Raw genomic sequence first — 17,952 nt, 5'->3', positions numbered from 1 at the left:
ACAATGCTGATCTATAATCTTACACCATATTCCGTCTGAACCACTGTGGACCATTTATTGTACTCCGAGGGAGATGACATAATGGTGGACTATTTTTTTGTCCCTAAGTGAAGTGGTGTACAAAAGAATGAGGTAAGGTAGTAAAGAACGAGAGTAAGGGGATCCTTAACCCCTCATTTCTTCTCAGTTCCTCTCATTCCAAGTAATTAGTTGCAGTATAAATGGCTCCTGAGGAGGAGGCCTTTCTTTATCAATGTTCAATCTGCACAGTTACAGGGATCAAGACAAAAGGGGGCCAGATGGTGCATCCAAATATCAAGGCATTACATTTTTTTGTGTCTCACCCCCAAAGCGTGACCTGGGTGTTTGATGCAAAACTACTATTCTTGGAACACAGCAGTGAAAACTCAGGTATGGGAAGAATGTGGAGAGGCTATGAAAAATTAAGTTGGCCTCCAGAAACTTCCTGAAAACTCTCTGACACCTGAAGAAAGGACTAGAGGCACTATGCCAAGTATCTTCTTAATGGAGTATTCCCAGAGGAGGTTTGACTCCACTACGGCTCCCCGTTGTCACTGATCCTGTTTTGGGTGTTCTCTAAGTGAGAAAAAAGGGCGACTTTCTTGAGAAACTCAGGGTTTCATCTTCACTTTTCCAAATAATGAGATCCTGATGGGTTCCTCAGGCATTGACCTTCAGAGTGAATTGGAGTGGTTTACAGCCAGTGTGAAGCTGTGGGGTTGGTTCTCAACTATAAAAAAGTAAACCGCTAATTCTTGGTCAAAAGATGGTGTCTGCCTTAAGCAGAGGAGTCAAGTATCTTAATGTCCATTCCCAATTGATTGTAAGATGGAGTGGAAATGGATAGACAAACTAGGGTCTCATCAGTATCAGTGTGAACATTGGATTGACCTAACATAATAAAAAAACAATAAAAAAAGAAAAAACAACTGAGTCAAAAAGCAAAGATCATGATTGATATGTTTGGATTCTGATGCTCACCGAAGGCCATGACATTTAGATCAAATAAATCAGATCCCATATGCAAGTGGCTATGGTTTCTCCACTTGGTGGCAGGGCTCAGCTTTAGAGATAGTGTAATGAGCCCCAATATTTGGGATGTAGCTTTAAAAATGCTGCTTCTCCTCCAGCTGAGGTGGTTCAGGCATCTGACAGCAATGTGTCCTGGACTAACTATTCTTTCAAACAAAGTGAAGTGAAAATTATCACGGGTTAACCACTACTTGCCTTCAAAGATTCTGGTTTTTTAAAATAAGTTTAGTCTCCCATACACATATAAACCATTTTAACACTGGTTTTCTAAAAAAAATAAATAAATAAATAAATAACTGCAATTTTTCAGGCAGCTAATAAGCATAATCCTCCTGCTCCCAATGTGTCCCACTCTTGGTGTAAAGTCCTCCCAAAGAAGGCCCCTTCTACCTAGTTTCTGTTTGCATAATTTCTGCAGCAGTGTAGTTAACCATCACCAATGAGGCAAAAGGCTCATAAAGCAGCCATATTACCCCTAATTATTCTCCAGCAATTAAAGCCGCATCAGGTATAATCAACAGTCAACAAGGAAGCAAAAGTAGGCTGACCACGGTAGCTTGACTGATTACAGTGAATATGTCTAGACTCCCTGAGCTCCCTCCAGATTACAGACAAAAAAAAAACAGAAAAAAAAGGAATCAGACCACTGAGAGACACACTGTAGGCACGTTTCAATTGTGTTACAGAATCCCATCAGGAGAAGTCTGATAGCTTCACTCTGGTAGTAATCTGCTGGTGTCCAATGAATGAGAATCAAACTGGGAGCATTGGGTTTTACACAGTGTGGACAAGAACAAAGAGGGAAAGATATGGCCAGGTTCTTAAAATACCTGCTGAAACAATGGCACTTTCTGCTAAATTTTTTTACTTGCACCAAAATAATATTAAACAGGAAGAATTATGTATAGCATAATATGTGTATATTTACATGCAGAGCCATTATATAAATTTAGTTAATTGAATTGTTCTGTTTGATATTAGTTGAACATGTTCCAGTGCCTTTGAGTCTTACAGAAACAGCCAGAGGGAGGTTCAACATATCTTATAAAAAAAAGGAAAAGGCTGTTTGATGCCTCTGACCTGCATAGCAAGTTTTTTTTCTCCCAATTCTCTGGCATCACACCACACATTAACATATCGACAATATTTTCAATCTCAATGTCTGCTTGATTTTATAGAATATCTTTTAATATGAAGATTAATAGTCAACTCTGGTTCAGTGTTGTTCAACCCTCGTCTTCAAGGAACAATGCAATGCATGTTTTAGGTGTTTCCCTGCTTCACCACAAATGACTTCAACTAAGACCAACAGGGTTTTGCTGACTTGCTGAATTGATCACCTGAAACAGAGGACCAGGCTTTGGAACCACTAATTTACAAAAACCTCCAGAAAAAGGGCAAAAAAAAGTCATTAATAAAAACTTAAACTCTTAAATTGAATAAAAACATATATATTTCCTGATGGAAAATCTGCTCATTTAATACAGCGGGAGAGGACTACTTCATTTTACTTAGCATTTTCAAACATTTTTTTTTCTCTCAAAAATCTTTCTAAAGAATTTTGATGAACAAAACAATAAGAGTAATGCTAGTTGAAAAATGGCTTCCAACAAGTAATAGGAAAAACAATGCTGCGTGGAGTCAGAATTTGTAAAATTAACTACAGTATATAAGCATAGTTTTTCTGTATCTGTAAACCTATAAAGTCATCACAGCAATCTTAACTGTCTATTAGCTTACACAAAGCCATAAATACAATGCCTATGAACTTAATTCCACTCATGTAAATGTGTTTGTATTATGAGGAGAGTACTGTATGATCTTCAGCAAATTTAGTATCCAGACCAATTAAACCTTCTTGTAATTGATGTTTGTGTCTTCCACATGCCGTTGGGAGACTTTCAAATTTAATTTCACATGAGCTTTTAACAACAGTTACTTTCTTCATGTCGTTCTTCATCACGCTTTGACTGGAAAAGAACTGAAGCAGCAGTTAATATACAATCTCTTCCATCTGAAACATTGAAAGTTTTAATTGCTTCACTGTGATTGTAGGTTTCTTGGTGGCTTCTCTCACCAGGGTTTTTCTTGCACAGTCATTCAGTTTGTGAGAACAACCAGCTCTAGACAGATTTAGTAAATGCCATCCTCTTTCAATGTATTAATGATAGCTTCAATTGAAGAAAGATGCCCAGTGAGTTGGAAATGTTTTTGTTGCCATCACCTGACATTTATGTTTTCAACAACCTTTTCTCTCAGTTGCTTAGATGGTGTGGCATTTGTACAAGGAATGATGCAGCAATTGGGTCTCCCAGAAACAGCTGTTTTTTTTTTTAATATAATCATCTGGTTACCTGATGCAATTTAACGGCCTTTAAACAGTTCCTAAGGGAGCATGACCAGCTGTTTTTCTCTGTTATTCTCTCCGATCCATTGAACAGTTTCACTGGTTAAATTGAGTTCTACTTTGAGAGATCTTACACTAACCAAATCAGGTCAGTTCAGTTTTTACAGCTTTTAGAGAGGATGCTAATACCCAACTAGTGATCTAAGATAGCACCAAGCTATCATTTCTGCCCACCTGAAAAGACAGGTGGACAGAAACCAATATTACTTATGGCATAACATACATAAGTGAGTTACTTCTAACCATAATCAGAAGCTTGTTGGATGAGACAGGAAATGTCTTAAAAAAGAAAGAGAAGAAGTCCAGATTCCTCCTTCTGAAGCACTTAGGGCTATCCTGTCCTAAACAAGAAAGTGTATCAAGTGCAATGTCAGCATGAGTGGAGTGTTCGCAAAAAAAATTGAGCTTCATCTATCTAACAAGGCATTTAATCTAGAAGTGTCAAAGCAGGACATTGGGAGATCAACTGTATGAAACTGGAAAGCTACTGTGTTTCTGATTTCAGTGTCTGTTTTGAGTAAATATTTACAGTAACTTTGTAGTTTGAACTGTAGTTTGATATATATACAGTACGGACCAAAAGTTTGGACACAACTGTGTGTCCAAACTTTTGGTCTGAAGAGTGCAGACCAAAAGTTTGGACACACAGTTGTGTCCAAACTTTTGGTCTGTACTGTATATATATTCATTTGTTGACACATATCTTCTAAGTATAGTAGGAGCATCAATGTATCTTTTTTAATCAAAAACATTTTCTGAAAGCCTAAAAAAAGAAAACCCTAAGGTTTGGATAGCCAAATATACTAAACCAGTTCACATCAAGCAGCAGTTTAAGATTTTCAAAAAGTAAAACGTTTAAAAGTTGTAAGGTTAGAGGAGATGAATGTTGGTCAACATGCCCGACAATTTAAGGTTTTTCGTCCTTCAATATTAAATTACGTTGGTAAGGTTCGATGCATTTTCACAAACACTGCCAGGAGTTGCAACTCTTCTGAGTGATACAGAGAAAATAAATGCTATGTTCTGCAGCACTTTTTGAAGGCTTTTAAGATAAAGTAGTGACTCACAAAATAAATGCAGTCAGACAACTTGTTCGTCATGTGTAACTGTAACTCATGATTCAACCATCTGTGAGTTTTAACAGGGGCCAAAGGTTTGGAGAGAGTTTTCCTTTTAGAACTGAAACCTTAATGTTTGAATCATTCTTACCGTGTTCGCTGTACTCTTAAATTATCAACCTGTTATCAAGAGACAACAGGTTGCATTCTATCTTTGGAAATGAAATTCAGTAATTTTTTAAAAAGCAAGTTCAATATAGTTTTTAGAGATTTTCTTAAGGGAATTCACCTGTTCATCTGGTAACAAGCTATTGATATATTTCTAGCAGTGAAACCAAATTTTGCTCTCCTTGTAATGGTCTCATTTTTCAAGAAAAAAAAACACTTTCATTTTTTCCTCACTAACATTAATGTCGACAAGCTGAGGGGTGCAGTCTCACACACACACACATGCACGCCTGCACACCCCCACACGTTTCTTATCCCACATAGGGCAGTGATGATGTATGAGGGGAATGAGATGGGAGTCACAAGTCGATTGGCCGGCCCTTTTGCCATCACAAAGTAATGAGGTCTCAGGGGGAGGGGGAAGTAGAAACAGAATACCCCAACTCCCCTTTTCACATATTACTAATTGGTCAGCACAGAATAGGCAAGATGCAGCAAGTTTTAATGACATTCTCAGTATTTTCTGACAAATATTATTAGTGAGTAGGAGTGTCACTGTCATAAACGTTTGGTGTGCACGTGCTAATCATCTGCACTGCAGATTCCATGAATGAGGGTTGTTTATTGTTAAAAATTGTTACTATTTGTCACCTGGACTTAATTAACTTTCTATTCTTTAGTTAAAATGCCAAATAACTTTAGATCATTGGCATTTGGTGTCACCAACTTAGTCCTGAAAGGAAAAAAAAAAAGCAAATCCATGCAACTTGAGTGAATCATTTAAGTTTTTAAATGCAATTGCAAAGAAATCTGCTTGTCACTAGATTTCACACACTGAGGCCTTTAGGATGAGCATTGAAGAAAAGTATATAAGTTATGAATTTATGGTGAATTTTTGACTGCTTTGTGGTTATTAGATAAATTCCCAATAATCAAATCATACTATGTCAGTGTGATGTGTAAATAAAGCATGTTCTAAAGCTGTCTTTTTAATGAATGACCAACAAACTTAAAGCCAAGTTTATTCCCTAGCCCAGTACCATAAAAACCTGTTTGCAAAGAGTAAATATTCTCAATAAAGTGACTGTTAAACTCCCATTGCTTATTAGAATGAACACAACACTAAATATTTGTTTGGGGGTGGAAGGATGAGGCTGTACGAGCCAGTAAACCATTTGAATTGTCTAGCAGTGTGCCTCTTAGATAACCTAATTAGCCTCGGGAGATGTTTATCGTCAGAGTCCTGACAAAGTGCATCCACTCAATATAAACATATATTTCACAGTGTGAGCAGAGGTAATGCATCGGGATCACTAATCCATTCCACTATATAGATCTCCATTGTTTGTTGGTGGTTTGCCATTTTTTGGCACAGCATCTTAGTTTTTCTACGGTCCATTTTGAGAACCATGATATATATTCTATTATAGATGGAGTCTATCCTCGATTATCTCTGTGCTCAAATCAATTATTCATATTCTTAGCACTGTTTGGGGATTTTTAGAACTTTGTTGGTCAGTTTTCTTTTTACATTTTTGTATGCATGAGTCTGCATGTACATTTGTTTTTATTCTGTGTAAATATCGAGTAAATACAGAAGCTCATCTGTAGAGAAGCCACTTGAAAATGACATTGATCTATTTCCAGACCTACTTTCTACCTGCTTCTCATTCTAATGTCTGTTTTGCATTTGATTAGAGATACTCTCCCTCTGATCACTGATGCTTCTGTTTGTATTTTTAATCTGTCTCACTCTCATCCTTTGGCCGTCTTTGTCCTCACATAAAGATGTACACTGACTGCAGCATACTACAGGTTCTCATTTACCACCTGACTTACAGTCCCACTTTGGTCTATTTATGACAACAAATATTTCAAACATACATTCTAGCTTTTAACCTCTAGCAATTAAAAATAATAATTGACAAAAAAACAATTAACACAAAAATTAGAATTGGAATATAACTGTGGGGTCCGTGTCATTATTTTCCCTTATATGCTACTCTTGCTTTTGAGTGCCTAAATAAAAACTTTGGAACATAAAGGGAATTATGTTTATTAGCCAAATAAAGATTATCAAAATATCTCATAGCACATTAAAGAAATGACAATATCTGTTGACTCACACATACTGTAAGTAGTGAGGCTTAATAAGATCATGCTGAAGCAGGTCTGAAACCCAAGATCTTATTAGGCTTAATGATACCCTCATGACTTGGAAAGCTGCCAAGAATATGCACCGAGTCATGAAACTTTCATGAAAGAAATTCATGCAATGATGATGGGATGCCTTTATTTACAAATGAAGCAATATAATTGAGTAGGCAGTGTATGTTAATTAAGTAACATACAGAAAGATGCTCAGAAACTAAAAAAATTCTTAATCTTACCATTCAAATGTGTTTTAAGCATTATGCAAAAACCTAGTTTTTACTCTATTCATATAGTTTTAAAATTTTTCTGTAGAGAGAAACAGAATAATGAATTAAATCATTTCCAGTTGGATGTTGTGGAAGCAGTTGCACAGAACAAAAACGTAGATGTCCTGTGTAATCTGAGATACACAGGACATCTGTGTATCTGCAGTCTCACAAACTGTCTCACAAAACAAATTGTCTCACAAATTGTGAGACTGCAGATGTTTGTTTCCAGTCATTCAGGTTGGAAATACAGTTTTAGAATTAAAGAACTTCTAGTCTATTACTTCTATTGCTTGCCTGAAAAAGGCAAATTACACTGACCAGAAAGTGAGAAGGACTAGATAGCAAAAGGTTTTCAGGCCACATAAGTCCTAGTTTGAAGTATTATTATAGGACATTAATAGAAACTATGAACCACACCTGAAAATGTTTCCCCAGGACGTCACTTGAAATTACAATGTGAGCATATAAACACTGCTTGATAAACAGACCTGTAGGAAAATTTGATAGAGAGAAGCAAACTGTTTTAATATGCAAAATCCCCTGCAGAAAAATATTAGTTGTGGAAAACTCTTTCCTCTGTACTCTCAACAAATTCTATTGCTGTATAATCTTTTGCAACGTGCATTTTGTGTTAGTTTGAATATAAAATATGTACGAGCATGGAGATCTTGCTTTAAAAACTTTTGCAAGCTATTTGCTTTACCAGCATGCCATGGCATATGTTGTATTTCTCAAATCACAGTACTTGTAGTTCTTATTCTAATGCTTTTTCAGGGTTGCATAGAGGTAACAACTATATTTTCTTGAGTTCTTTTTTCTGGGGAAAAGATCTAGATACTAAAAGTCAATATTGAACGTGGGTAAAGTAATGATTCCTATTCCATATGTAATATTTTTGTTTTCACAACTAAACAGCAATAAATATTTTAGAAAAGTTTTAGAAAACATTTTAGAAAAGTTTCTAAAAATGGATTTGTCTTGGTTTAAAGGTGAGAACAATAATTTAATTCCCACCTTTCTGGATTAAAGACTGCATTGCTATTTTCAAAACAGGATTGACACTTTGGAATGATCCCATTACTGATCTGTTGTGTATCCTCTATATTTCACTTAGTTGTGTGTGTCTGTTTCTCAGATAAATGCAGGAGGAAAGCTGCTATAATGACACACCTCATTTTGTAGAATTTATGATGGACTTCAGTGCTGTAGGGGCCACACATAGCTGCAAAGTTCCTCTGGTACATAAAAGAAGCCAGCAGTCTAACGAGTCTCCTTAGATGCTATGAGGGCTCTACTTAGATTGTTACTGACTTTCTTGTTTCCCTCAACATTACCTGTTGTGAGGGTAATGAAGGAATCAACAAAGTCCACACAGGAAAGCCCCAGTCTTACACCAAGTTATCCAGCCTTTCTTCTCTGTATAATAACATGAACAATTAAATTAATTGTGACACATTACTGAGGCACATGGCAGGTAGTCCAAATTATTTAGAACTCATCTTATTTGTGTTACATCCTTTTGAGACATTGTGTGAATCCAAAGCACTTGACGAAAATACACATTATTAGCATGGTCAGCCCAGATCCACATAAAAACTACAGTTTCAATTATTGTGCTGAATTTAAATTACCAGCATTATTAGCAACCTCAGCTAAGTCCGGTCATTTAACTTTATTCAAATAAGAGAAACTTCAAATGTAGATTAGCTAAACAAAATGCTGAATCTCCTTAAAGCAAAACTTAATGTAATAATGTTTTACTTTGTCTCTTTCTTTTAGTAAAAAGAAGTTGGTATGACAGGAAAAAAAAGAGCTTTTATGAAAATTGTATTAACATAGATAATTACAAAAACAAAAAATTGAGATTGCTTTTTTTGATGTACCTGCCAATGGTATTTCAATGAAGAGCTGAAACAGTGAATACTGTAGTTTATTAATGAATATTCGTACAGATGTTTACCATGTTTATGATTTTGTAGTTTCCCAAAGTAAACCAATGCAGCATACCTAAAAATAGGGCACAAATAATAATAATAATAATAATAATAATAATAATAATAATAATAATAATAATAATAATAATAATAATAATAATATAAAAAAAATTAAATGTCTGAGCGCAAAAATTTTGATGTGGTGCAAGTTTTGAAAGAGCAACACACACTTCAGAAAACAGGTGCTTAATTCTAGCCAATGGTGTGCAAATCAGGCAAGGTGTTGGGGTAAGAGGTCAACAGGGAGAACAATGTTGGAGAGGCTGTGTGAAAACAGGCAGAAACTGGTGTAGAATCAATTTTCATCATCTCTGCTGCAGCTGCTGCCTGGTTAGGTGATTTAAGAATGGAGAGAAGCATGTTGGCATCAAGCACACAATGAGCTTCAGTCAGATGTATGGAAAGCTTAAGGATGTTGCTCTGTGTCCAGAGGGCTGTTCCAGGGCAGGATCTTACCTCTGCAGATGGTGCCATTTCCCACATAGCCTGGCTTGCAGGTACACAGGTGTCCTCTGATGGTGTTGGTGCAGATGGCATTCTCATCACACAAGCTTTGGCCACTGGCACACTCATCGTGCTCTGCGGGAGACGGAAAGAGAAAGGCTGCCATCATAATGGTCAGGTACATCTGTATTTTTGTTGTGTTAAAGATGGAGAAGTCATTTTCTCTTTTTTTTCCAAGAGGCAATAGAAAGTCAGCGATGAGAGGATGTTCAGCAGCAATTTAGATAGAAAAGCTGTGATTATTTAGCTAAATAAATCTGAAGCCAAGATTCTATTGTGTCAACAACCCGCTCTTTGAACAACTATGTTTACAATCAACTTTCATGCTTGCCATTCCCACAGTGGATTACAAGTGTGCTGAGTCATGACAGTGAGTGGTCCACAAATAACCCCAATTAACAATAGATGCATGAAAAACATCTATTGCCAGGTGTGCAGGCTGACTGCTTCGAATCAGAGTCAATTAGACCATTTTTTAGATGCAGAAACCACAAGGAACCACAGGGATACAAAATACTGAAAATTGGTTAAAGCACCTCAAGTCAGTAAAGCAACTGAACCTTTGTTTGCACATTTCTTTAAAGATGTGCAAAAGATTTCTTACATTGAAAGAAAATGTTTTATTATACATCAGAAAAATGATTGCTTTTTAAAGGAAATATATAATAACCAAAATAATATTTCAGATTTTTTTAACACATTGTGACCTTGTGTGCTGTTGTTTAGGTGATTGTCCCATTTTCCAGCCAGTTTCTAAGCAAAAAAAAGCTAACTTTGCATTTCCTGCAATGTATTTGTTACTCATATTCAATCTTTTTTTGACTATTCTTCAGAACTACACATGGCCTTTGGCAAAATGAACTAAGTTTCTTAGATTGCAGTTAACTCCAAAATGTGAGAAACGTGCAAAACCTTTTATATGTTTTGCATCGACAGTGATTTGTAGATTCATTTTCAACAAAAATCAAACTATTTTTGTCAATTTAAATACAATTTTACGGGTTTAGTTTGTTATTGAGCAGATGAAATAAAAAAGACATAAAAAGTTAGTTTTAAAATAATTAATTCTCCCCCCAACAATCCACAAAAATTTGGACACCACTGTAATAGATGGTATCGAAAAGGCAGAGGAAGTTCTCTTTCAGAAATTCTAACAGATGGGGGTTTATGACATCCTGGATTTTGTTCATAAAATTGATTACAGTCACTCCTAGGAACGTTAAATTGCAGGCTCTCATGCGCACGTCCTTCATAATGAAATCTCCAGTGATCAGCCCTGATGGTTGTGTGAGCTGAGAGAGGGGAGAGACTGGATCTAAGATGCAGCTGGAGGTGAAGGGCCACTTGACATGGGTTGTCTCATTGGGAACTGTTGTGATAGGAGAGTGGTGGGACTTAAGCCCAGCGAGATTCTAAGCAGAGTATTGGCACCTACTCAGCAGGTTTACAACTAGGTAGGCACTGTGTCTTGAATAAAAATGTAAAAAAAAAAACTGTCCCTTAAGGATGTATGCATAAATCCTGTAGATGAGTGTAAGAAACCACTACATCCTGTTTCAACTGGTTATAAAATACTTTGTTTCTTGTTTAAACTGATAAACTGTGTGCAAAATCTATTTAAGTAAGTTAAGGATTTTCTCTGCTTTGCTTGTTGTGAGTTAGTTACACTAAGACTGATACCATCTAAAATAACACTTTTTAAAACCAGTTTAAATATTTGAATCTGAAAGATTTTGACTTCACCACATTTCAGAACTCTGAGTTCTCTTTATGAATCGTAAAATCCAAGTCTTTGCAATTATGTTTTTTTTTTCACTTTGACTTCCCCTTCCAATAATTATGAGAAGAAGAAAAGCAAGATTAAAAGATTATTGAGTGTCATTCATTTTCTAATCAAGCTTATGCTCAGTCTTGTGGTATAAATCCGGTACACAAAAAATTCCCTGCACAGTTCAGACTTTTGCCCCCTCTAAAAGAAATCACTTCCTGCACAAGCTGTAAGATCTTTTGTTCAGCTTGAAGCAAGATTATTGAAAATAAAGTTTTTGTTCCATGAATCACCAAACAAAGTAATTTAACAATTCTGGGAAGTGTTTGTATTTTAATATCTATTCCATTTTTATTCCTTGCTTTTTAGCATAACATATAACATCATGGAATCACCTAATAAAGTAGTCTACTTCTACACAGATTGTTAAGTAAAAAGGCTGGCTGTTACAACAGAACCCTTAGACAAGCACAAAATAATAATTACTCATCTGCATTTAAACAAAATGAGGTTATTGATGTACAGTGCAGGAAATCAATGTTCTAGAACCAAACCTGATTTTACATGTTTATTAGTGATATGCTAAATATATGCTTAGTGACATGCTTTTTACAACATGGCCCAATAGTTTATGTATTTTCTGTAACATAGAAACAAGTACATGTCAGGACATAGCCTACAGTTGAGTACATTTATAATTCATACTCATATGCGCACCCCCCTACACACGCACACACACACTCCTCATCAATGTACAAAAGCTTGGTGGGAGTCATGACTAATGTATTCTGCTTAATTAATGAGTGGTGCTCATGAAGCCCTGCAGCGACCAGGAGAAATGATTTTGCCTTCATCGTCCCATGAATTTCTTCCACATGCTGAACTATGAAGTAGAGGTAGGAAGTGAAGCGGAGTTTACGAGAGGAGCCAGCAAAACCAGATTTAATTTGTGATGTAACATGGTTAAATATTTAGTAGGTTAATGTTGAGAGCTGATGAAGAGGGCAGCAACATAAAACACTGAAATACTCATACATGTTGTTTGAAGTTGCTTCTGTACACCAACAGATGGACAGACTGAATTAATGTGTAAAACAAATACACAAACACAAGCCAGATATTATGATCAAGAAAGAAATTAGTACACATTGACCTGTATCTCGTAAAAGTATTTATTCTTTTGACTTATTTTGTCATATAACGCCGATAAATTTCAGAGTGCTCTGATGAAAATTATATTTCAGACCAATACCATTTCACAAGCATGATTGACAGCACTAAGACCCTCCTCCTGGCTCTGATTGGTTGTTTCTGACAGATTTGTGCATTTCTCCAGATAAAGCTGGGAGAAAGCAGAGGACCTTAATTTTTCCCATAAATTATCTGTCTCCTACTAAACTGCTAGACTGTAGTGACAGCTTTAACAAATACATAAAAAAACATATTGCCACCTTCCTAAAGTAATGGCCCGAGTCATTTTTTGGGAAAAGTTTCTATTTGTTTTTTACAAAAATCACTTTTGCTACAAAATGACTTAGACCATTATTTTAGGAAGGTGACAATGGAAAATAATGACCTGGCTCACAATATCCAGACTCCTTATAGCTACCATTAGGTTGAATAACAATTTCTGATTGAGAAAAAACAAAACAAAAAACACTTAAGTAAATGGCTAAGTATGTAGCTTTTTTAAATGAAAACAATATTTTAAGTGTATTTTCATATTTTTGTTTGTGTTGTCCTGAAAGGTACAACTAAGAAGATTTTGTGTATTCTAAAGTGGAGCCTAATATTACCTAGTCTGAGTGAAAAATAGTTCAAATCATTTAAATGCATTTATACAGGCATTTGATAAAAAATTAACTATATTCTAGCACAGTTCATCACTCACCTAAAAACCATGCTGTGATAGCTGTCTATCATACCTGCAGGAGAACTAAAAAATTAATTACCACTGTCACAGAATTATTAATGGGATATTTTAACCATTAGTGGTTAACTATTCAAGTGAGTGTTTTTCCCCCCATAACATAGTAAATCCGAACAATAAATGATCATGTCAGTGAGAAATGATTACATTGCCAGTGGTTACCTTAGCATTTCTTTGCGAGATAACAACCGTCTAATATGAGTGCGCTGCCTGTCTCTGTCAAATTTTTTTTCCTAATTAGTGATGATTATGTAGTGATGTAGAGTCAAGTCTGGACATGTTGAGGTGACCCCTGAAGCGCTGAGCTAATGATGCATAATAACGGATCATCATCATCAGAACCACGGACAGCGCCCAGTGCGCTCTCAGGCTTCTGCATCATGCATGCCTTGAAGAACATTAAATATTAGAAGGACTGGCAGGTTTACTGATTTTATTTTCCAATTAGAAAAAATGCTCAGAATGAAAAGGTACTAAAGGAGCAGCATGTCTTAGAAGGTTAGACAAGTCATTGATCCCTAAAGCACAAGTAGATCAGTGAGATTTTGAGCTCTTATGAACCATCAATAGTAATGACATTTTACAAATTTAAGGCTAAAATATTATTGAGTTACTAAAAAATATGCAAATATTGAACACAGAATATTGTTTTTTCGTTTTATCTCACTTACGAAAATACTTAACATCGTTTTTCACCTAATTGTGATCTGATTTATGCTAAATGTTGGCAAATACAGTATAATAACAAAAGCTTAACTGTGAGTCTTTGAGAGCACTGAGTATGCTTGTTATAGCAGACTAAGGAATAAAATATTGCTTCGTCTTACAAAACAGCTTTGGTTGGCAGTTGTGGGTATTTGCAAAATACATTTTACCACACTGAAACTGGTACAAACTGAATCAAAACAAAATTAAAAAAAGAAGAACTGAATTTGTAAGAATGGCAAAGCAATCAAACGATTGTTTTTCAAGTGTCAATAACACTGTCACAGATCCCTATTATGAGACACAGCAGGGAGTCTGGTTTGACTTCTGAGGAACATCCTCTTCTAAAACATCACAGAGTCAGTCTGTGTGTCTCATGTATTACTTGTGTAATGCAAACTGTTTCCTGTTGTTTCTTTTTCCATTTATACATTCAAAATTAGTTTAGATAAATTCAATTTATATCAATTTTGTTTCTTCTACATAGTCTTCATAATTACAAATATAATACAAATTATTTCGCAAAGTAAAACAAACATAAAATCATTTACATAATAAGTCACACAATAAGACAATGCAAAATTACATTGTACAAAGACAAATTGGAAACCTGAGAATTCAGATAAAAGACGATCTGTAAAGTAAGATAAACAAATAAATAGCATTAAATATTAAAGTAGCACTATATAAAGCAGATTTTGTCTAAAAATAGTTTTTATCAAATGTAAGCTCTTTCAAATGACAAACACACAAAATGTCTTTATTTAGCTCTTTCATGCAGCTGACCTTTGTATAAAATACTCTGTTTTATTTTCAGTTTATATATTTATCATCAAGAAAATCAATTCAACGTTAGGTATGTATTAATAAAACCCTCTCTTTCCTGTGGTGGTGTTTTTCAAAAGACAAATTTGAACTCATATATGATATAAAATAATGTTGACCTTCAACTGGATCAAAAGACCAGCTTAGTATAAATTCTGTAATTTCTTGTCCAGTGATGATGATGATGAAAATATTAGTATATGCTTAAGTTTATGCCGTGCTATAGATCAAGTTATTAGAGCAATTATTACAGTTAACAGTTTATTTTTTAAACGTTCTATTTTTTGTGTTGAATCTTTCATTTAAATTTTTGTGTGCATCAGGGGATATTCGAGTTAAACCAATACCTCATGATTCCTCTTTCCCATGTGTAATAAATTCTTTAAACGTGTCCTCATCTCTCAAGCTTCCAACATTGCCTCATTCAATAATGTCAAGCAGAACACTTCAGTAACGTGAAATTTAATGACCTGTGACAAGCTCATAAAAAAGAACAGAGCACGGCAGAAATGACAAGGTTTAATCCCCGTCTGCCACCCCAACCTCTTCTCCTTTTTTTGTCCTACATAAAGTCACTGTGTTCACTACTCCCAGCCTCGCTGCTCTCCTCAACATGGGGTGAACCAGCTGAGATATGTCCTGTGCCACAGGGCAAAATATATTGAATGCTTGTCATAGCATTCAGCTCAAAGGACATAGGTTCCTATTAAATTAGTTGGGGGACATTTCTAAATTCCCAGCTGTAATATACCTGGGGCTTAAGAGAATGCTTTCTCTTGACCCACCGGTCAATTAATACCGCTTTTTCTATGTACCACTGCATGAAGATTATATCTCCATTTTTAAAAGTCAAAGACATTAGAAATACACAAGATAGATTGTACTGAATATGATAAATGTATTTAAATTATGTAAATTGGTCAGCTTACACTCCTTTTGTGTTAAATTTACATTTTTATTTTATTTAATTTTTTTTATTTCTACAACCTTTCCAACACCATCCAATCATTAACATAATAAATGTTGTATACAAATCTGCATATATCTCATTTCAGTACGGAGCAACTTCTTCAAAAACTAAACTACTGACTTTATTCAGATAGATATTGTAATTGCTGCTCTAGTTTTGACAAGCAGTTTGGATTTAAGATTTCATCTTCAGTTTATTAATCTTTTCCTAAAATCTTTTTTTTTTCAGAAAACTATGTTGCTTTCCAGTTGCCTGTTTGTGTCTGTCTCTTTAATGCATCAGAAATGTACACAGCAATACAAGAGATTTAACACATTTCCATGTGTTCAAAAATGATGACAAAAGGTAAATTCAGTCTTTGAAACTTGAAATACGATGTCTTTGTATATAGCAATTTGGGAATAGTGATGGTGATAGCATTTTCCTTATTTTTCATCAATAAACACCCTTGAACATATGACACCAAAATAAATTAAGAAACTTGAGAAAACAAATTGAGAACATGTTACATTTTTCTTTTTAAGTCATATAAGGGAAGAAAAAAGCAAAAAGACCAATTAAAGCTGTTTCTTAGGTTAAAATGTTGACGATAATATAAAAAATATTGAGCAACTTTAGCCTTTTTTTTTTTTTTGCAATGTAGAAAATCCTATAACAATGCTGCTGCATGAATGTGCAGGAAATGTTTAAAATTTTATGAAAGCAACTTTAAGCATATGTTTTTATTTGTCTTGTTAAGCACATATTTATCAAAACTTAACAGCGCCTCTTGATATATTGATTCAAGAAAATGAAAATGTTGATGAGAGAAAAAGAATTTTGCACCACCACTGAACGTGTTGGAACTGACATGAAGCACTAATGGCCTTGCACTTAAAGCTCAAGTGGCTCTCATTATGATACTAATATATTCACTTTACATTGTGAGTAGATCTTTCAGCAACATTTTGTTTCCCTCAGTTCACATCCTCCCTATAGACCAGTGTCAAACAAGCTTATAGAAATGCATTTAAAATCCAATGAAATACACGGCTCAAGTAAATAAAAATGCAAAAGCATCAGATTATATTAATAGAAGCATGTTGCTTTAATGTGCTCTGTCAGTAAACATGCAGCCCTTTAATAGCCACAGAGTTCTATTATTATTCCACAAGACTCAATCTGTATTCAGCCAAGGGAACTAGTGAGGAAACGACGGTTACAGAGAAGCAGACTTAAGTGAGGACAAACATCACTCTAGATGGTTGCACAGTTTTCTGATGAACAGAAAGAAACATTCCCTACATCAAACCTTTAAGGGGAGGCTAAATATAAACACCCACATCTCAGAGGCAATTACAAATAGATGAAAGAGAGGACCAAGACAAACTTATCTGAATTCTTCCCCTCCCCTCCCAAAACTGCGTTTGATGGGATTATTAAATTGGCTGCTGTCAAGTCTGTTTAACGGCATGGTCTCTATTTTTTAGCAGCTAATGTATATGGAGAGGGTTGCCAGACTTTTCACACTAGACTTCCACAATAATTAGATAAATATTTGAAAATGAATTTCATTGCATTTTCTCAAAACATCTACTGTATTTTGGATGATACGATGCAGTCATTTCTAGTTCTTGTAAGTGATGCATGAAACTATTTGCAGCTTATTTAGGACATTTTGCTAACAGAATTTATGATGAGTATCATGAAAAAGGTAAAATAAAAAATAAATCACTGAATTTACTCATTGCCTGTTCAGATCAATGGAAGAAGGGCGAGGTGAAGCATTGAGGAAGTTGTGCATTTATTTAAACTGTGCATAAACAAATGAGCAAATAAAAAAAAATAATAAATGAGCTTTGCACCAGCTGGTGTTATGTCGTTTACACTGACATTTACATACAAGCAGTCGGTGCATGCCTGTTACTGTCTTTCTTTATATAGATATACATGTTTCACTGCAAATGTACTACACATGTTGACATTCCACAGTCTTTCTACTATATTTAATGAATCTTTGTGGCATATTTAGGCTTTCTGGACAGTCATAAATGCACAGTGAAAATTCACAGAGTAATGCAGAACGCCGCATGCTTTTCTTCTACGCATTTAAAGATTAAAAACATACAGTTCAAATCGGTCCAACCAAAGACAACTCCCCTATGTGG

General features: G+C 35.1%; 1 protein-coding gene across 1 annotated transcript in view; it reads right to left on the bottom strand.

Annotated features, from left to right (window-relative positions):
* Positions 1-17,952, bottom strand: part of nell1 (neural EGFL like 1) — a 230,372-nt gene that overhangs the window by 44,431 nt on the left and 167,989 nt on the right. The window contains exon 14 of the mRNA XM_023332459.1: positions 9,560-9,682. Within this exon, the coding sequence (XP_023188227.1) occupies positions 9,560-9,682 (123 nt within the window). The remainder of the gene's footprint in view (positions 1-9,559; positions 9,683-17,952) is intronic.

Source organism: Xiphophorus maculatus, chromosome 4 (assembly GCF_002775205.1).
Source record: "Xiphophorus maculatus strain JP 163 A chromosome 4, X_maculatus-5.0-male, whole genome shotgun sequence".
Lineage (NCBI taxonomy): Eukaryota > Metazoa > Chordata > Actinopteri > Cyprinodontiformes > Poeciliidae > Xiphophorus > Xiphophorus maculatus.
The sequence above is the reverse complement of the archived record's forward strand: the minus strand, read 5'-3'. Positions and strand labels throughout refer to the sequence as shown.